The sequence below is a fragment of the Mytilus galloprovincialis genome, chromosome 1 (assembly GCF_965363235.1).
Source record: "Mytilus galloprovincialis chromosome 1, xbMytGall1.hap1.1, whole genome shotgun sequence".
Classification (NCBI taxonomy): domain Eukaryota; kingdom Metazoa; phylum Mollusca; class Bivalvia; order Mytilida; family Mytilidae; genus Mytilus; species Mytilus galloprovincialis.
In genome coordinates, this window is record NC_134838.1 from 47,905,193 (window position 1) to 47,927,734 (window position 22,542).

At 32.3% G+C, this 22,542-nt stretch overlaps 1 protein-coding gene across 1 annotated transcript; it reads right to left on the minus strand.

The window, feature by feature from the left end:
• Positions 1-7,616: 7,616 nt before the first annotated feature.
• On the minus strand, positions 7,617-21,571 carry LOC143076440 (coiled-coil domain-containing protein 77-like). Its single transcript, XM_076252220.1, has 10 exons — positions 21,529-21,571; positions 17,257-17,387; positions 16,524-16,645; positions 15,483-15,620; positions 13,787-13,946; positions 12,919-13,168; positions 10,720-10,933; positions 9,894-10,019; positions 8,768-8,920; positions 7,617-8,156 (listed from the first exon to the last, which is right to left on the minus strand). Exons 1-10 carry the CDS (start codon positions 21,546-21,548, stop codon positions 7,986-7,988), a joined length of 1,485 nt encoding a protein of 494 aa, XP_076108335.1. The 5' UTR covers positions 21,549-21,571; the 3' UTR covers positions 7,617-7,985.
• Between the last annotated feature and the right edge of the window lie 971 nt (positions 21,572-22,542).

A 22,542-nucleotide genomic window follows, 5' to 3' on the forward strand; every position in this document is an offset into this window, starting at 1 on the left:
CGCACGTCTGGAATATTAATTTTTAAACATGGTACCTTTTGTTAGCTATTAATCGTGTGTTTCTCTGTTCTATATGTTCTCCCATTTATGTGGCTTGTAAAAGCGGGAGGTTTGACATGCCACAAAACCAGGTTCAACCCATCATTTTTTTCTGAAAATGTCCTGTACCAAGTCAGGAAAATGGCAATTATTATATTATAGTTCGTTTCTGTGTGTGTTACATTTTAATGTTGTGTTTCTGTTGTGTCGTTGTTTTCCTCTTATATTTGATTTTGATTTTGTTTTAGTTTGTAACCCGGATTTGTTTTTTTCTCTATCGATTTATCAGTTTCGAACAGCGGTATACTACTGTTGCCTTTATTTAAATCTCTATCGATTTATCAGTTTCGAACAGCGGTATACTACTTTTGCCTTTATTTAAATCTCGTTTTTTTTCTGAAATTATTTCTATCATTAATTTTGATTTTGCAACCCTGCATACCACCATTCCCCACGTGAAATTATAATTTTGAAATACTTTGAACAACAAAATTATTTCATATTTCTTCCTGTGTGACGTTTATATTCTGACGCCAAACACGAGACTCTACACTAGAGTTGATTTGAACCTTGCCATTCAGTCACACGACTTCAAATATTTCAATCCTTCATGGGTTGATTTAAAATACATATATAAGTAAGCAATGAATGTGGCTGTTAAATTTGATAGCTGTTTTTTGTGTTTCTAAATATTTGTTTGTTTTTGTTCTAATTGAGATTAGTGATGACCGCTCTATCCCCATTTTGACAATATTACCTATTATGTCTTTTTTGTTCATGCATCGTTGTCAATATAATGGAATTTGATGCGACTGTCATACAAGTGAGAGATTTAGTGCTATAAAACCATGTTCAATCCACCATTTTTTACATTTGAAAATGCCTGTACCAAGTCAGGAATATGACAGTTGTTGTCCGTTCGTTTGATGTGTTTTATTGTTTGATTTTGCCATTTGATTAAGGACTTTCCGTTTTGAAATTTCCTTGGAGTTCAATACTTTTGTGATTTTACTTTTTACCATCGATTTCGTATGTCTGCTAAGTACCAAATATGACTGTTTTGCCGAATGTGAGTTTGCGTTGCTATGCGATGCATCTCTGTATTTCATACATCCAACATTTAATATGTATTTATTTTGGATGGATAATTGGGGGGTCTATATGGTGTGTTTTCGGTTGGATAGTGTGTTGTATCTTATCGTGTGTAGTCAAAATAATTATCCGTTCAATACCGTCATTGTGGTGATAATTGTTTAGACTGATATTGTGAAAATAATGGTATGTATTTCAAGATTACATATTCGTTACATAATTGCGTCACTGTTTTTGATGTACTGTGCTGTCTAGTGTTAAACGTGCGTCGTCTCATGTAGACGAAACTCACGTCTGGCGTAATAAATTATAAGTCTGATACCTTTGATAACTATTATGGAAGGTGTTCGTTGTTGTTTTTCTTTTTGTATGTTGTGTATTATATAATTTGTTTTGCGTTTCTCTGTATGAGAATTAATGTATATGTTTGTGTTGTTTTCTGTCACGTAGTGATTGCGGTTTAGCGACATTTTTTAACATTGCCATAGAAGCGGGAAGTTTGGCTAGCCATAAAACCGGGTTTAACCCACCATTTTGTTTTTACAATGTCCTGTACCAAGTCAGCAATATGGCAGTTGTGATCAAATAGTTCTTTTCTAGATGTGTTGGCATTTATTTTTGTTGCACTTCAGGGTAGTTGATGTGTTACCCACTGTTTTGGTTTGTGACCTGGATTTGTTTTCTCTCAATCGATTAATGACTTTTGAACAGCGGAATACTTTTGTTGCCTTTATTATGGACTCCTTTTGTAACTGCAAATAAAACAACTTTTCCTTCACTGTTTGAAGAATTTAAAATAGCTTAAGAAACTACGGTATGTCGCTTTTTATTTCAGTAATAATGTTATATTTCAACGTGTATATAAGCTTTTAACAAAACTTTCAACTTTGATAAGAGTTGCCGTAAACGTCAATTTTCAGCTATCGAGACAGACAAAATAATCCCGGATAACTGGACGTAAATCTAGTGTCTCGATTAAATTATATTCCAAAATCCTGATGATAGTATACCGTTTCCGAAATCTCAAACTTAAAGGTTGACAATGGACGATCATTGATCCCCGATGCAACCTCAATCCTCCTTTCCCCCTTTATTTTCTCAAGTTTTTAATGATTAGATTTTTGTTTATTTCCACCCAATCAGTTACAATTATTTACCATACTTTAAGTAGCGAAATTACCACTGTCCTGCAGCGCTAAATGTGTTTTAAGTTTATTAAAACGACATTTTATCTTTTTTGCAATTGTATGATCATAATCTCTGTATTTTTATTTTTTAATCATTTGACAAAAATAATGACCACAACATAAGATTTAAACACAATTTATTCAAGTGATCCATTTTTTTACACATTTTGTACATTTACATTTAGTATACATTGAGGATAGAAATTTTGGCAGAGAAAAGTTGTATCGTCATCAAAGTTCAACACGTGCTAGGAATCAAAGGTCAAATTATTGTCTGAAACCATTTACGTTAAATTTCTTCTCCAATCGGGTACATTCAAATAATACATGGATATCAAATATGAAATACCTCTATATAAATCCCACAAATCGAGTTCCTACCTTTATTATTCGTAATAATAAGCTGTGTTAGCATAAGATACAGGTTTTATGACATAAAAACATAAACTGTTATACTTTCCCTTTCCACATTTTTTTTATATACATATCTTAAGGTGTCAGATGAACTTTTAAAAAAAACCGCATCAATTTTTCTCGGTACATTAAGTTATAAACTTTACCTCTTTGAATATAATTCAAAACAAGTAATCTAATAACGATGTGTTTATGCTAAAACTTTCAAATCATCAACCCCATCCCCTGACCAAGAAAACATAGTATTATTTTTTATGAGGATATATCTGCCACATGAACTTTGCCATCATTACACCATATAATCATTTGTCCTTCTTTATTTATATGAAGTACTTTAGGATCTATGATACCGTGTTCTTTACCATAGTTTGTAACTAAGTCACCATCGGATGTAAGAACGTGATTACAACTTGAGTCCGTCACATAAATAAGTCCAGGCGTAGATACTGCAATGTCCGTTGGTTCAAACTTGGCATTTGAGTTAGTGCTGCTATGACCTTTATAAGTCCATTTTGATTCAAAGATCGAGCTTAGTCCATGAACTACCTTTTTATAACGCGAATGTGATAAAATAAATGTACCATGATCACTTGTTGCAATCTTGTCAACACAGTAAATTGAACTAACGATAAAATTCTTCGAGTCGCCTTTATCATTTAGCAATTTAATACCATGTGTTACAAATTTACAACCAAATCCTTGAGACCTTGAATACCCCAATAAAATTGCTCCTTCAGCTGTTGTGCAAAAACTTGTTACTCGTTCAAAAAACGGGTTTACCCGGAGTTTAGAAAAGGTCCCCATTTCATTACTTTCGGAAAGAGACTTTATTTCTGTTCGACATAAACATAGGATTGTATTGTTCTCAATAACTTTTATGCCAAAAGACTTGAATTTAAAATAACTTTTATATTTTTCAATATAGTTTGAATCATTTAGCTGAAAATACTGTACAGCAGTTCGTGAATAACTACCTTGAAGACGAACTATTGATACGTATGTACCATTATCGAAGCCTTCCACGCATTTCACTGCTTTTAATGGAGTCTGAACACTTTGTATTATTGCTAGTCTTGGCACAATTACCAATGATCCAAATCTAATAGACAAAACTGGAGCAATAAAGTTTACTTGGGATGTCATGGTCACATTTAATCCTTCAATATCCTTTGAAGGCAATTCTTTTTCTATTGAAAACGATGTGTCAAGAACAAATTTTACATCATTTGAGTGAAGCATTTGATCTATATTGTTTGTGGTCTTCTTCAAGTAATCAATATTTTTTTGTAAAGTTTCCTTTGTTTTGTGTAAAGCGTCATTCTGAGGTTTCAACAAAATATCAAGTTCATGAGAAAGCACAATTCCATCTTGGGTAGCTTTTTCTTTTATATCTTTCTCTCGTTGAATTATTTGTTGCTTTGCTTTGTTACAATTTTCAGTTCCGTCCTGACGACTCATTTCCGTTTTCTTCAAGTTTTCAATAAAAAAAAAGGCAAATCATCTTTTATTTTACTATTCAAACTTATAAGCTCAGATATTTTTTCATTATAAACAGTCTCAAGTTTTAAAATTTGATGACCCTGGTGTTTTCCTTCAAAAGCACAGAAAGTGCATAATTCCTTTGAACAATTTTTACAATATACAATACATTTTTCTTTTTGGTGGATAGAGCATATGATATTTGCTAGTTCTAACTTACGAACACTATCTTTTGCCTCCAAAGTTCCCATTTGTTTTAACATTATAACACTGTGTTCTTCAGATCCTCTGATCTTAGAATGTCTCTTTGTTTTACAATTTTCACAAAGAGTTATATCACAGTTTATGCATTTCCATGCAGTTGTTTCAATGGAAAAATCACAAAATTCACAAACAGCTAGATTTTGGGCCATTTTGAATTGTTGGTTTTCTAATCAAAAGCAAAAAAAAAACTAGAACTTTTTTTCATCTTCAGTCATGTAATGTTCACATGACTATTGATAGCAATACAATTAATTTATTACTGATATAGTTTTATTTAAATGATATATTTGTATTGATGATTAGATATGAGATACAAACTGTTTCACCTTAAAATTATTCTCGTACAAGTAGAAGTGAAGAAGAGAAAAACAGTGTTTTGGCTAATGCATCACTTATATTTATACTTTTAGGTTACTTCGGTAGACCAGCAAAAGAGAGAACATATCAATTGGACATGGAGTATACGGTTGTGGCCATGCAATTAATGCTTAAACCGTATAAATCTCTCTATTACAATGTACTTTGAAAATATGTTTTATTAAAATGCTGTACTGATTTCATGTTATACAACTCCCATTGAAGGAAAGGAGAGGGGATGGTGTCCGTTAAAAGAATAGTGATGATATCTGATAGCTTGCTACTTGGATTATATTCACAGGCAACAAGAAGTTCTATACAGTTGACTGCATTTTTGTAATTAACCATGATAAGTGGATATTCTGAAAAATCTAAATCTTTCTGATAAATGATTAAGATATTTTTACTTAAAGGTTAAAATAAAACGTTTTATACTTTTGTTTCTATCATGGCCTTATAATCGAGAGGATCTGTCTTTTGGGGAGTTGTATGGCTTTTTTAAGTGTAAATAATGTCAATACTATTTAGTGGAATGATATGTAAATGAGTAGACTAGGAAATACAATAAGACTTATTGACCATGTAACCACAATTAGTTTTGAAATAACTTTTAAATTTCTATATTTCAGTCAATTTTTACTGTCATAAATGTATTCAATAATTATAACAATCGTGTTAAAATTTAAAATTTGATTAGTTATCTGTTTTTATCATGATATTAAACATAATACAAAATTTGATTATAAAGAAATGTATGTGGTCATAGATAAACCTGACCATCAAACCTTTTTAAATAGTTATGCCATTCCTATTGTGAAATAAATGAATGGCTGAAGTTCGAACTTTAAAATATACTATTTTAACATTTATAACCAAAGGCAGGTCATGAATGCAGCATTTATATCATACGAACAAAACTGTTGACATAGAGATATGTCTCACCTGCATGTAATTTTATAGTATAATAAAAATGTTGAAATGAATATGGTAATAGGTAAACTATAAACTATTCAAAGACTATACTATGACTGAATAATCTCTTTGGCAATGTAAACTGGGTAACAAATACCATTCACTTATCATAAGAGGTTCCCCTTAAACTGCCCTAAACACAAAACTTAACATATAAACAATTTAAAACTTACGAAGTCAATGAACCATAAAGAAAGGGACAGTGCCATATAATCTTCAAGGAAATGAAATGTGCTTATGCTAGAACAACTGCATTGGTTATAGACAAACCCACCAAGTGGTAAGTCAATTTTATTTTGGTAAACAGTTTATTAGCATTAGCATATTTTTTTTCATGGAGTTGATTAGAATGAAGATGTTAAATCTTATGCCTTTTGTAGATGTCAAGCACTCTGTACATTTAAGAATCTTTGCTGCACCTTTATGTTTCAGTAGTTGGCAACCCTGATCCCTAGTGTTGCAGAATTTTCATAGGTTATTTATGACAACAGGGAACAATTCCTATGCTTATCAAACAACCCTCATTTTCCAGTGGCAGTCAAAATATCCTGCCCTTCCATAAAATTGAAATGGAAATGGGTTATTTGTACTTATCCTAAATATGCATGAAATGTCACTGAATGTTAAGCAAACATCAATCAACCATATAACTCAATGTAAACTCAAATCAATTTTAGTTGTTGTAGCATTGTTGGTGATTCTATATGAATTGAACCTATGTATATTCCATCTGTAATATATGAAAGGAGTGTAAATTAAGAGTGTTATCACCTCCAATCTCCAGCAATACCCCTGTTTCACACTGTATCACTCAACATCAACAACAGTGGTCTCCCTTAGCTGTATTTGGCAACACTTTTAGGAATTTTTGGTTCTCAATGCTAAACTTTGTACTTTATTTAGCCTTTTAAACTTTTTTGGATTCCAACGTCACTGATGAGTCTTTTGTAGACGTCTGGCGCAATTACCAAATTTCAATCCTGGTATCTTTGATGAGTTTATCTACACTAAATCATCTTATCTATACTGTATCGACCCTCTATGATTGCTACAAATTATTGTTCTGAGTGGAGGCTTATGAATCAAACCAAAGGAATTTTCACTAGACATTATTATCTCAACTTACACCATTGGTTTTGGTACAACTACAATAAGTTCAAATATAAATCACCTCTGACAATAGGCAAAAACTTTTAAACAAGAAAAAAGAAAAAAATATTCAGTGTTAATACATTTTATTAAATATAAATATTTATACAAAACATACATTATGAAACAATGGGCTTTCTAACTAGAAAAATATATTTGCAGAATTTTATAGGTACAATCAGACCTTTGTAATTTTCTATTTTAATATTCAAGTATGTACAAGATAGGTACTACTGGCAACCTTTCTTCAAATGTTCATGGCAGAATAAAACCAAAATCTAGCCATTTGCTATTCAAGATTATTATATCTATATGTTCTAATAATACATGGGTTATATTTTAATATAGCCAAACTAACATTTTACATAAATCTGTATATGTATGTCTAAAACAAAGTGCATAGGTTGAACATTTTCTCAATAAATTAATTTCCATTTGCATAAAAATGCTTTTTTCCTTTTCTTTCAAGTGATATAATTTTTAGATAATTTAAAAAAAATATTTTGTAAGAGAGGGGCAAAAGATACCAGAGGAACAGTTAAATTCAAAAATCCTTTAAATTTTCCAAAAATTGTTAAGGTTTTAATGTTTCAAAACATCATTTTCTTTTATGCATTTCCATCTTTTTTCTCTAATTCAGGTACATTTTGTATATCTACCTTTCCACTTTGCTTGGGATTGTAAATGATAAATATCAGTATCACAGGAAAAACATTTTTATATTATTAAGCCCAGTTAAATAAATATCACAGCTTTTAGGTTATACATTCTGACTACATATTTCACAATTTAAACTGTCAGAAACATTCATCAAGGTTGTGTTCCATTGTTTTTTTATCAGTCATTTATTAATTCATACTCATGTCAATTTTCATCATATTTAACCTTTGACCTGTCAAAGGGGCAATCACTACCCTAGGAGATTTCCTTTCAGCAGATCTTGATCAGGTTTTTAACACAATTAATTCCTGATTGTATTGTCTTCTGTTCAAATGCAAACTTCAAATATAAATCCTCCATTTTTCCTTTATCTCATAAATGTTTCAGATCATTTTCTAATCCATACATTTTAGATTTTAAGTTTTTCAGTTCTCCTACCATTTTCTTTGATCTACCCGCTGTAGCATGTACATTTCGTAATATTTGCATGTCAATATCACCTGGTTTCTGCACATCCATATCCTCAGCAAATCCCATAGTAACCTATAAAATGAAGAAACAAATAATACAAAATATTATCGCCCCTCAAATATATAACACCTTTAGGTGTATTTGAAACTGGTCAAACAAAATATTCTTAAATGTGAATAGTCAGTGCATTTTTCAATATCCAATAAACGGTATGTGAATATGATAAGAAATTAAAGGAACTTATTTAAAAGCTGCTCAACTTTCAATAATAATATGAAAATATTGGAAACTTATCTAAATGTATTTAGCCTGTAATTCAGTGGTCGTTGTTTGTTGCTGTTTTTCATATTTGTTTTTTTGTTCATTATTTTGTACATTAATCAGGGCATAAGTTTTTTGTTTGAATTGTTTTACATTGTCAAAACTGGGCCTTTTATAGCTGCCAGACTAAGGTATGGGTTTGGCTAACTGTTGAAGTCTATACAGTAACCTACAGTTGTTAATTTCTGTGACTTTAGTCTCTTGTGAAAAGTTGTCTAATAAGCAATTATACCACATCTTATTTTTATACATCAAAAGTAACAACATTTATTAATACTTTTGAATTTTTTCCTGTGAAAGTTAATCTTAATACACAAACTGCTTAAAATTTACCAATCAACTTGTGAACCAGATGTACTTACCTTATAAAGTTGCCTTTCAACATCTTTCAATCTAGATCTGAGATTTTTTATATCATTTTTAAATCCTTCAACCTCTAAGTTCCTTCTCCTCTCTAAGTCTTGATATCTCTGGTTCATCATAGTTAATCTCGTAGTCATCTTGTCACTTCTTCCCTGTAAAATAATCACAGACAAATATTTTCGAAATCTGTAAATTTTAAATAAATTACTTTCATTACTTTTATGTATGAAATTCACTATTTCTCTCAATCACAATTCATTAAGAAAATTTCTAACTGCAGATTGAACATCATCAAATCGAATTATTAAATGGTCAAGTATCCCATACCTCCTTTGGTAGCATGCCTGCAAATCGTATTGGAGGTCTATGGTTGACCCCTGTCCCAAAAATGATATTGTTATTTATTTCAGTCCAAGTCCACTTCATTTATTTACTAACAGTACAACATACACATCAGTGATTGTCTTTATTACATCTGAATATTATGAAATTAAATTAAAAAAAATGGTGTTGATGATAGATCTTTGAATAACAGAGGGAAAGAACTTCACTGAAGCACAGACCAGAGTATAATGCAAAAATTCTTCAATAAACATTAACAAAATAGTTTAATTACATGTTTAATTATGTTTTTCTTTAACAGTCACTCGATGTAAACTGAAGAATTTGATGTTTTAACAAACTTAATAATATTCAATGAACAGCTGTTCTACAAATTAAATTTACACAGGTAAAAAAAGTGATTTTGACTTTTTCACATAATAAATTCACTCATTTCTTTCAAACAGCTTCACTAGTTTCATGAAAATTTCTTAAAACAAGCATAAAGCAAGGCAATAAAAAAGAATAGGTTTGTTTGCCCTAACCCTACCTACCCAGAAAATAGGTGCCTACTCCAAATCTTTTATTGTCCTGGTGTGATTTTTTTTATTCAGATAGACATGAAGACTTATAAACATCTGATACTTAAATTTGTCTTTGCCAAAAAAAAAAAAAAATGCCTACCTACCTTCCCACTGTCTTGATGTTGGGTAGGGTTTGGGCAAACCTATATATTTTAAGAGTGGCCCAAGTTGTTTGCTGACTTATTTTTTTATACTTAAGAAAAAAAATATTTGGGTATACCTTAAATATTTCTCTAGTGACATCCCCTTCTTCCCTGATCCGAGACAATTCATCCTCTAACTGGATCACTTGCTCTCGGTACATCTCTGCTAGCTTCTGTGCTTGTTGTAACTGGTAATCTAATGTCTATAAAACAAATAAGAATAAACATTATGCATATTTTAAATAATTACTACCAAAATACTTGTTTCTATTGTATTATAGACGGATACTGTGAAATTGATTCATAAATAACCTGTTTGATAGTGTAAAAGTGTGTCTTTCCATTGAAAAAAACTATAAAGATTGTCTTAAAATTGTAAAGAATTCCTAGCTGTGGTAATGTCCATCACTCAATAAAAACTAAATGAGGATTAAAACAATAAGTCATTAATATAATAAACTATACGTCAATTTTTTTCTTGATGAATTTGATCACTATTAATAGGAAAAATCTGTTTTTGATCAAAAGTCAAGCTAAAAAATCCTAAATTTGAATTCTTTTTTTTTTATCCCATCAAACCATTTCTTTAAAATATTGTCTCTTTACAAATAAATGACAAATTCACCATTTTAGTCATTCATTCTTTTAACTTGTGTTTTGTGTAAAACCAAATCCTGAATTGTGCAAAGTAAATTAAATCAATCTTTGACAATCTTAATTTACTTACAACTTTTATAGACTAAGGTCAACTAAGAGTTTGAGATGTGGTCTTGTCACTCGTCTATTGTTTAAGACCAAATGTTAACCTCAAAAGGTCTTTTAAGTATTGTAGCATTTTAGTTTACTGTTTTTTCAATGTATTCCTACATCTTATTTTATACATAAACATGAAATGACTATTACCTTGACTTCTTCTGCGTAGTGAGCTCTGGCCTCAGTAGCAACAGACATATTTAACAATGAGTCTTGCCCATTGCCTTTATCTTTAGCACTATCTAGTTCTCTAAGTAATCTGTCTTTCTCTGCCATCCATTGTCTCTCATTAGCACGACCCTGATATCTTAATTCTAAAAAGTCTTTTGTACTTTCATATAACAAATCCTGTGTTTTATGTAATCTGAAAAAAATGTTGGTTTGCAATTAGTGTAAGGGTAGATAACTTATTAATTTATTGTAAATCAATTTGTCAAATAATATTAAAGCCTAAAATAAGAAGGTACAATAATAGATAAAGGCAGATGTGGTGTGAGTGCCAATGAGACAACTCTCCATCCAAATAACAATTTAAAAAAGTAAACCATTATAGGTTAAAGTACGGCCTTCAACACGGAGTACAATAAGGCTGCTTTTTTACCATTTAAATAAAAAAGTAACAAATTCCTTCAAAGTATATGGGGAAAAAAATACCTTATCTTATAAATAAAATGCTTCACTGAGCGCAGCCTGATACGACAGCAGATGTTGAACCTTGAACAGTTTGGGCAAATTTGGACAGAATATTCAAGCTTGATACCGTCTAAATTTGGATTGTGATCAAATTTTTGACATAATATAGGTGTTAGATTTGAAATGTAATTCCAAATTGTTGGGTTACTTCATTTATTATTACTGAAGTTATTTATTTTATTTGTAATACTTAGATATGATTTTTGGGTATTTGCGCATACATGTAACGTTGCGCTCTTATGAATTGTTATATTTCCCGTATTTCCCGTTTTTAAAGTTTTATGACGTTTAGCCTTTTACGTACGTTACGTTGTCTAGTTTTTATTCATTGCAAGTTATTTGATATTCAGAGACACATCATTATTTTTATAGAGAGATCATAATCGGTAAGAGATAATTTATGTTCATTTTAAGAACAATATTTATTTAAAGAAGAAATATTAAGAATTGTAAAAGTATTTATGAAGTAATATTTATTTCAATTAACTTTTTAATTTAACAAGTTATTCATGAAGCGTGAAAGAAAGTGTTTCCTATTGTTTGTTTAGTATTATGCTATTAGTGTTTTAAGTTATATTTTTACTTTACAAAAAGACAAATACGATGTATGTTAATGTGTATTTGTATTTTATTGTAGAGAATCGGTTGATATGATATATAGTATAAGAAGCCAAAATTAAATGTATTTTGAAGAATAAAAGATACTTATACCGCATACTCGACTTATCGCCTTTTTTGATGTCTTTGATGTGATCCGTTACAATAGGTTTCTGACACAAAATAAAATTGGTCAAAGATCTTACAATTCTTTTGTGCAATACTGTGCAACTGAAGATTTCTTCTTGAAACTTTTCAAAAAATTGAAATTTGAAAAATTTTGAAAAAAAAAATAAATCCCTCAAAAAAATCCCCCTCCCCAACTTATTGAAACCCACCTTGGAGAGATCCATACACTGACACACAAGTTATTGTCTGGAAACTAGAAAAATTCTTGTTTTCAGCCCCTTTTTGGCCCTCAATTCCTAAACGGTTGGGACCATTATCCCCAAAATCAATCCCAACCTTCCTTTTGTGGTATTGAACCTTCTTTAAAAAAGTTTTAGAGATCCATTCACTTAAACTCAAGTTATTGTCCAGACACCAATGTGTCTTCATATGACACAGACGACAACGACGACATCATACCATTATACGATCCCAAATTTTGTTTTGCTGTCAGGGCTATTCCAGAAAAAAATGTATGGGGGGGTGGAAGGCACATTGTATTAATAATACATGGGTGATGGGTATCAGAGCAACTTTTCACACTATAATGCACTTTAATTCTCAATTACAATTGTCTGGGTGGCGGGTGCTGACAAAAACTGCCTTCCAACCCCCCAGCCCCCCCACCCCCCCCCCCCCCTACATTTTTTTCTTGAATAGCCCTCATATAAAAATGTTATTACGGGTAGGTCAAATAGTAGCAGTAATGTGATTTTAATCTGACATATTTACTAACTTCTTGCATTTGTTAGATAGCTTGTTTCTTTCTAAATATTTTTATGTGCACATTGAAATATTACAATATTAACAAAACATGTAAACTGCTGACAATCAGACGTCTAGAATCAATATCTTACAATAAGTCAAACTGTAAGCAATAGGGATACCTACTTTTCAGTAAGTGTGTGTATTTTGGCTTCATCTCTCTGTCTACGAGTTTCCAGCTCTTCTTCTTTCACTCTTCTGTCTTCCATTAAAGCCTCTACTTGTTCCTTGGCTATTTTAGTTTGTTCTTGAAGCTGTGCCTGCAGAGCTTCTACCTGTAATACTAGAACTTCATTGTCATGTTTGTATTTTTCCTCTGGATTAGGTGACATGGACTGGCGACGATCTGATACTGGAAGCTGTTTTTTCTTCATGCCTGTTCAAAAGATAACTTTTGTCATTATTGATTCAAAATCAAATTAAAACTTAGCAAAACACACACAGCATTATGTTCAATGGTGTAATCTATTCGGTACTTTTTTTTTCAAATTGTGAGGATTACTGAATATTTCAAATTAGGACAATTTCATTCACAAGGTCTTTAATTTGAAATACCAATATAAATATAAACTACAATGTGTGCATAAACATTGAATGATAAACAAGTAAATCCTCTAAGATAAGAACCTTTTTTTTCTGTTGATCAAATTGTTTAATTTAAAGGTACAATAATCAAAGATGGGGTTTCATATTTACCAGTGATAACAATACAGTAAGAATTTTATAATTTACAGAGCATCACACGGAATTGAATTTTACATTTGAAGATATATGTTAAAGATATCGCCACTGATTTATATGTTTATACCACAACTATTAACATATGTTTATGACTGACAATTTATCAGAAAAATATATTAGCCCTAGTACAGAATATGTCTGGAAAACAAGTTTGACACTTGCAATGCAGACTTATAAAAAGACTAGCCTGTGGTAAGAGGGTAAATTGAGTTAGTAAACAGTTCAGTGAAAGTATAAGTTAATATAGTAATACCATTTCTGAGGTTATTATTGGGAGCTGTTGTAGGCCTCTTTTTCTGTTCTACAATAGCTTTAGCTGGTGGTTCCTTCATAAAATATGTGATTTCACTTTCTGTTGTTCCACTTAAACTAAGTAATTGTTGTATTTTCTTTTTATCTTCTAACTCTCTGATCTACAATAATAAACAAATATTCCAAAATAAATGTATATCTTCTCACTAAGTGATGGAGCAAAACAAAACAATGGTTGTGACCAATGGACACTGTGCCCAGCCTAGTAAAGGATTCTGTATTATTGATTGATTGCCATCTCATTATACGTATACCTCATATCTTCAATGTATTATATATTGCATTTTATGGATGTTTTGGGTTACTTTCAAAGTTGGCTAATGATCACTGAGCCATGAAATAGAGTGCAAATCTTCAAATTGGCAAGTAGCATCTTCTGTGTGTATTCATGTATGTAGACCAATGATCAAGAAATTTTTTCACACAATTTCGGTCATTTTGAACGGACTTTAAAGGTTTCAAAATGTTTCACAATTGATATCTAATTATTCACACCAGATTCATAGCATCAATAAACTTGTATTGTCTGTTTCATTCGTATGATAAACTTCATTTTCTTTCCTTTTCAAACAGTTTAAAATTAAATACATGAATTATGGATGTTAACCATATACTTAGCATTGATATGATAGTTTTTGCATATGTGTAATGAGCGGAAGTACACAAGCCATAATTTCCCACCCGGGCTGATAACCCATATCAGGGGCATCTTGTGCATAAAACCCATAATAGTGCCTCTCGTGCAAGTTACTTCCCGTATTTCCAGTATCAGTTGTTTACTTTTTAATTCTGACGTCAGAAATTTTTTATGACGATGTCAAAATTTACGGGAACTTTTGTGGGGATAGTTTAGTACTTGCTAACAAATGCCACTGACAATAATGAATCATTCTATAGTACAACAAGCATGGAGTAATAACGATCATAAAACTCTTCCAAATTTTCAATGTTTCAAAATGTCTCTATAGGAAATAGTACCATAAATAAATATGTAGGTAGTGATGTTATTGTTGGGCAATTATAGTGTATTTGTTGGCTTCATAATTTTACTTTTTTATTTAAAAGTTTTTAACTGTTTTAGTTATTTTATTTGTGTATTTGCCATACATAAAACAATTGTTGGAAGTATATGATAAAGAGATTAATACATGGACTTTTCCATATCGGCCTGGTATCATCCCTCAAACCCATATCAGCACCTCGACTACATTTCAGGCTGATATGGGGGTCTCAGGATGATATGGGGGTCTTGGGATGATACCCTAGCCGATATGGAAAAGACCATGTATCAATCTCTATGTAATGTACAGTGGGTCTCGGGATGATACCCTGGCCAATATGGAAAAGACCATGTATTAATCTCTATGTAATGTACAGTAGCATGATCATGTATTTTGTGAAAAGAATAAGAGCCCTGTGAAAAATTCATTTGTAACGTGTTCAACTTGCGGAGATCCCATCATGATGTATTATACTAAAACAAAGTCAGCCAGTTTGGTTTGCCATATGCTTAGTAGAGAGAAATGCAGATATGAAAGTCCAATTGTTCTCTTGTAGAGTTATCTTATTTTCAATCATACAACATCTTCTTTTTTTATATTATGAGGTTGTCTAACATATCAAGTTAAAGCAAATACCTTTAATCTGTCATTTTCTGAATAGAGTCTCAGCACATGTTCTCTTTCTTGGAATAAATAAATCTGCATATCACTAAGAGCCTTTTGTAATTCTACAATCTCCTCCTCTCTCTGTCGTAACTCCCATTGTAGTTTATGCTAAAATCAGAAAGAAAATTACTATGTAATACAAGTAGTAACAAGCATGTGTCCCCAGTACACGGATGCCCCATCCGCACTATCATTTTCTATGTTTAATGGACCGTGAAAATGGGGGGAAATCTCTTATTTGGCATTAAAATTAGAAGGATCATATCATAGGGAACATGTGTACTAAGTTTCAAGTTGATTGCACATCAACTTCATCAAAAACTACCTCGACCAAAAACTTTAACCTGAAGCAGGACGAATGGACGAACGCACAGACCAGAAAACATAATGCCCATAAATGGAGCATAAATCATATCATAGGGAACATGTACTAAGTTTCAAGTTGATTGGACTTCAACTTCATCAAAAACTACCTCGACCAAAAACTTTTACCTGAAGCAAGACAAACGGACGAACACACAGATCAGAAAACATAATGCCCATAAATGGAGCATAAATCATATCATAGGGAACATGTGTACTAAGTTTCAAGTTGATTGGACTTCAACTTCATCAAAAAACTACCTAAATTAAAAACTTTATCCTGATGTGGGACATACGGACGGACAGACGCACAGACCAGAAATCATAATGCCCATAAATGGGACATAAAAAAAAAATTGGCACTTGCTTAAAAACCAATAAACAAGTCATGGGAGTTAAACCTGTTTGATAATTTTTATTTTTAACCCAATCCTTTTCTTTTTCTTTTTTCCCTTTTATACTTTCACACCAACATTTTGGTTGGGCAGGACAATTATGGATAATTCTACAATCAACTCTGTATGAGAGACTTTGAACTTTAGTTTCTTATTCTGTTATAAAATATAAATCATGTCAGTACCAATGCTCTGTCAACTAGGCTGGTATTACTCTCTTTAAAAACTCTAAAGAAGCTAGCACTATACCTACCTGTTCTTCATAAGTTATTTTATATTCCTCTAATTTGCTGACCATGTGGTCATGCTCTTCATCATATTCAGCTATTTTCTTTCTGTAATATTCTAAGAGCTCTCTAGAAGGTCTTAAGTGGCCTGTAACAAAATATAAATCTAAATGATTATGACAAGAATGAAGAAAAAGGATTTGTAAAAAAGAATGTTTTTGAATGAAACATTATGTTAAATATTGGTGTTAACTGCATCCTTAAAAGTTTTCAACAAATCTTGACAGGTTTCACAGTATTCAATCTATCTGATATATCTTGTCCAATCCACATGACAAACAACAGATGTAGTCTATTAAGGTGGTACCCAACACTTTCACTAAAATTAATTTGGCTCGTTTAATTTTCATAAAATTTTGACAAAGTATTTACTTTGACCCTTTAACCAAAATATATAAATTTCAAAAATTTTGAACCAACCATTTTATCAGAAAAATTACACTGGTTATATAGCAGATTGACAAACACCAATTTTGATCATTGAGAAGCTTAATATTCCCTTTACAACACAACGTTATTAAACAATTGGCTGATTTTACAGAGTTATCTCCCTGTAGCATTTGGTACCACCTTAATGTTTGTTTTTAAGTCCCTCTTAAAATTGGTTGCTGACTAAAGGGTGTTAGTTAACCTTGTTTTGCATCTTTTTTATTCATAATCATAATGATAAAAAAATAGTTAGCTTATCAGATTTTTTACCAAGACGTTCATTGATAGATGGAAGGTCAGGACTTCCTTTTTCTCCCAATTTTCTAGGTGGGCCCTCATCTTGTGATTGGTCAAGCTGTGAAATATTTGTCCTCTTGGGATTTGGGGATTTTCTTCCTTTACTGAAAAATAAAACAGTTGACTTTAGATCTATAGTTTTTTTGCTGAAATAAAAAGACTATTCTCTAGTTAGATCTATTCAATTTGTAAAGAAACTAGTTTCACTATAAACTTTATCTACATGTATTACACATGACGCTAGATGAAAATTTAATGCATCCTATTATTCAAAGGAATAACTGTTCTGAATCAAACTTTACAGCTTCCATGACACAATTGACTATACAACCTGATTGCCAATTTATACATATATGTAAAAATTTAGTATAGAAACTATATATGAGATAATGATTTTTTTTTTACACCCGTCAAATAAAATCACTTTTCTTTGTAAATCTGCTTTGGAATGCATATGTTGGGTGTACATGTGTAGTATTGTGTAAAGTGTAATTGTGTAAGTGAGGCTGTGTAAAATAAAATCAGCACGAGTTTGACACATCAACTTAAACATGAAATTAAAAAATTATTCTCTTGGCCTACCAGTAAATTACATGGCCTTTATTTCTATTGAATAATTTCAGGTTACTTAGCAAATTGGATTTGATGCCATTAAAATTACAAAATGAAGGAAAAGCGCAATGTGTACATTATAGGTCATTGGGAAGTGAATTCAGTGTCTCAGTTTATTTGCCTTTGATGTCTTAAAATATAATCTAGCTGCTATTCGTGGTAAAGCACAGTTATTGTGAAAATGTCTTATGGCTGATTTATGGTTATTGGTGGTTACAGTACCATGCAGGCAGGTGATTGTACTTGTCTGGCAAGTCTGTTGATTTAAGGTTATGTTAAGGAATTGACCATCAGACAAACAATATCATCCACCTTATCCTGGCAGATGACTATACTAGGTCTGACATGTATAAAACAGAAATCATCCTGAATGAACATACATGTAGGGGAAATTTTGTCTGCTACTGCATACTGGAGTGGGAAAATAATTTTGCATTGCAACAGGTCATCGACGTACCCCTGACAGTTGTTGCAAGGGTTCTTAAACCTTTTGCTGATGAGTCCCGGTTTACCAGGATTTACGCTTCAGACAGCTGACGATGGGTCCCGTTTTACCGGGATCAGAATACCTCTTTTATGTTTCCCGCTCAAAACAGTGAATACAGTTGAATACCCGGATGAAAGTGTAAACATGGCACTTCGGTTTGTTGAAAACTGTGTCAAAATCAGAGGAAATTTACGAAATTTACAAGAATTTGACATGAGGGAACATTTTTTTTGAAAGAATATGGAAGAATTGAAGCCAAACTAGTATACTTTTTTTACATAAAATGTCGGTTTATGTACAAAACACTTGGAATGGACATCGTTCTGTGTAAGGAATTTGTACAGCCTCATTCAATTTTTCAAAATTTTGCCGTTTTGGCTTTAAAAATTATGATTTTTGGTCAAAGAGCAGAATTTTAAAAATTTTATCTAGATAATGCTGAAAATTTGAAAATTTGAATATTTTATGAAGAAAAAATTATCAAAACTGTGAACATGGTGTTAGTGAATGAAATAAAGACACAAATAACTTCAGACAAGTTTTTATTGACATTTATTATGAAGATCTCCCACTTGAGTAATAGTAGCCAGTGGGCAGCTATCGGTGAAGGGGTCCATGTGCAAAGAGTGTGACAGTCCCTTAAAAAGTGGTTACGCATTTGTACATCCTGCACAGCCAAATATTTTGCTCCATTCTTGATAAGGTTTTTAATGCCGGTGTTAGGATATCAAAGTCAGTTCTGCCAACTTTTCATGAAGCAAATGCGTGAGATTTGGCCAAAATTGAAAAGATCAAAGAGAAAAAATAATAAATCAAAGGAAAATGCTGCCAAAAAGGTATGAACATGCGTGAGTCTCACACTTTAGTAGATAAATGTGTGAGACTTTGCAGCCCTGCTAAGTGACTATTTTCTGTTCCCTGGTCACCCTTATGCCTTAGCCTAGGGTAAGGCTTATTAATGTTATGTAGCGGTGTTGCTTCCCCTCCTTAGTACAGGTAGAACATATAAAGCCAGTCTTAATCAACTGAGCTAGGGAATCGATTCTTTGGCTCAGTGGGTTAACGCACTGACTGTCACACAGGCTACCAGGGTTTGAATCCCAGTGGTGACGATATTTTGTAGTGTAGATACATGCTCTCCGGTTACATTTGGCGCCCGACTAAAATATCCACGAGGGTTATCTGGAGTTTAGGCAGGGTTTGTGTTGTTTAGAGTCATATATAAAGATATGATGACTCTTGTGGTGGGGAATAGTGTACATTTGTAGCAGTGTTGCTTCCCCTCCTTAGTACATGTAGAACATATAAAGCCAGTCTTTATTAAATCAACTGACAGTGGCGTAGCTTGCATGTACGTATGCTCAGATGCTCAAGCATCCACATCATTTTCATCAACAACAAAAAAAAAAATAATTAAAAAAAAATTGTGTTCGTAGGAGTTAAACTCGTATCTATCCAAATGAAACAAGAATGGAAATATGAGGATAACGTCCAATCATTTCTAAAGCAGTATGCGCAGTCTTTTATGTATATGATCAATTAGTTTATGTAAACAAGATGTATCAATCGCAGAAAAGTGTTCTGACTTTCTGACTTTTTTGGTGAAAAGTCTATGTCGTCAGCTACGGCAAGCCCAGACAGAGGATGATGACAGGCAGACCCGCGGAGATGTCTCATCTGAAATTAGGCCAAGCTGAGAGATGGCTTCTACATCTGACGTAGCAACGTTACTTACAACTAAACTACCATTTATATCCTAATATCGTTTCCTCTGACATGAAAGACGACATAATAAAAACGTGAATTTGTAATAGAGTGTGTTCATTCATGGGCTTATATATACCCCGCGTTTCCATCTAGATACTATTAATAATTTTTCAATAAAAGAAGAGCCAATGCTCCCCATATTGCATTTTTTTTATCTATCCAAGAAGCAAGGCCAATAACTAAAAATAATATCTAAAGAGAAATAAAAGCTTCAGAGCAAATGCAATGAGATTTCCATTATAATTTTTATTTCAAAGGGCATAACCGGTTAAAAATATTTGATCAGGACTTATTTTTGATAGTGTCATAAACATTGCTGATGATTTAAGTTTCATAAAAATCTGGCAAGAATTATACACATGCAAGTGCCAACAAGACTGAACAGACGGAGGGACGGACGCCCGATATTTCCATGTCCCCTGCAACGCGTTAAGCGAAAGACTAATCACTATGTTCCGAAGTTCCGGCATATACAGATGTGCCGAGATGTCAAATATAAGATTTGGTGCATGGAAACTTTTACATCAAATATTTATCATGTTTATGAATTGAATGATGGTAGTTTTGAGAAAACAATAAAATTATGTTGGAAATATATGAATGGGTGGGTATTTTGAAATTACATAAAAAATCTAACAAGTGTCGGATTCTGGGGGAGTACACGTGCAAATAGGAAATGTCCAAAAAAAAATATATAATTTTCTGCATGAAAAGATCTCCAAATTTTTATCGCCTCGCTACGCTCCCCAACAGTTTGGCATCCACATAATTTCAACCCTGGCTACGCCACGGACTGAGCTAGGGAGTCGATTCTTTGGCTCAGTGGGATAACGCACTGACTGTCACGCAGGTTATCTGGGTTCGAATCCCGGTGGTGACGATATTTTGAAGAGTAGATACATGCTCCCCGGTTACAGTTAAATAACCAGACATATATTTATGTAAAATTGAGAATGGAAATGGGGAATGTGTCAAAGAGACAACAACCCGCCCAAATAAAAAACAACAGCAGAGGGTCACCAACAGGTCTTCAATGTAGCGAGAAATTCCCGCACCCGGAGGCGTCCTTCAGCTTATTCCAAGATATTTCAAGCTGGATGGCACAACATCACATACATTTTAATTTAAGAATTAATTTAAATAACATCCAAAGACACGATAATTATGCATAACTTGATGTGGATACTTTTTCTTTAACATGTTGCAACAAGTAACCAATGTAAACAATGTGACTTTTAGATTTCTCTGTGTATAAATCTTCTTATTTTGGGAATTTAATCAAACCCATAGGTTAATATTATTAGCAGAATCGTTTCACATTATGCATTTAATAATATTTGAGTGGAAATGCAAGTAAAATGAAAAACTCAGGTTTCAACCTTCTGGCAGCAGACGCCATTTTCAAAATTACGAAAACCGTGTAAAGTGTTCATTTGATCATGGTACGGGCAACTTGTAGGTCTTTCAGAAAATTTATCAATAAAAGTTAATTTTGACACAATATTGATTATTTCATGAATAGTTTTGATGACTATATTATAAATATTTTGGATCATTTATTATTGGCATGATTATGATATTTAAAAATACTACATGATGATGATGTCATTAAAGGGACACGTAAGGGAATATTTAGCTGAGTAAAGAAGGGTTTGCTATTACTGACATTACTTTCGCTTGATCCTTTCTCAATATCCTTGATTGGTGGTCGTTGCGTACCCCGGAAATGGTAAAGAGGAAAGGTCTGTCAATTTATGGTTATTAAACGTCTTCTATCGTGTTCTTTTTTATTTGAAATAATAAACTAATGCAGGAGGTTTTTTTTAGCTGTACTTTTCCGTGTATGAGTCGTGTATAATCTATTAAAATGTGTTCATTTTCCAGAAAATATACACTTTGAAATAAGAATGTAAGCATTTGGATACATTATGAATGTATAAATTAATGAATCTTTATTTCCTCCATGTATACATATGAAGATTTGGATACAAAAAAGAAAACAAGTAATTAAAAAGTAGCTCTGTATTAATGAGAACAGTTACACAATTTATATGATAAACCGTTTACTGGTTGAATGCTAGACTGAAATAGCATTTGCACATACATGTATATTAAAAAGTTCTATCAACACGAGCGCTCTGGACTGACACTCTACATGTATACCACAGGACTGGCTAAATGCAAAAGTCTTGTCTGTGCACCAAAAAGGGGGACACCCGTACGAAACGGCTATGGGCTTTCAGTTTATGGGTTGAAGTACTATATTTAGTCTTAGATGCAAAAAAAAATTATTAGTTGTTAGTGGCTTTGAACTAGTGTCAATTAACTGCGAGTACTTTCAGATCTGTTCCTAGTGTCTTTTTGTTGTTGGGATGTTCAAGTACCTGGCCACG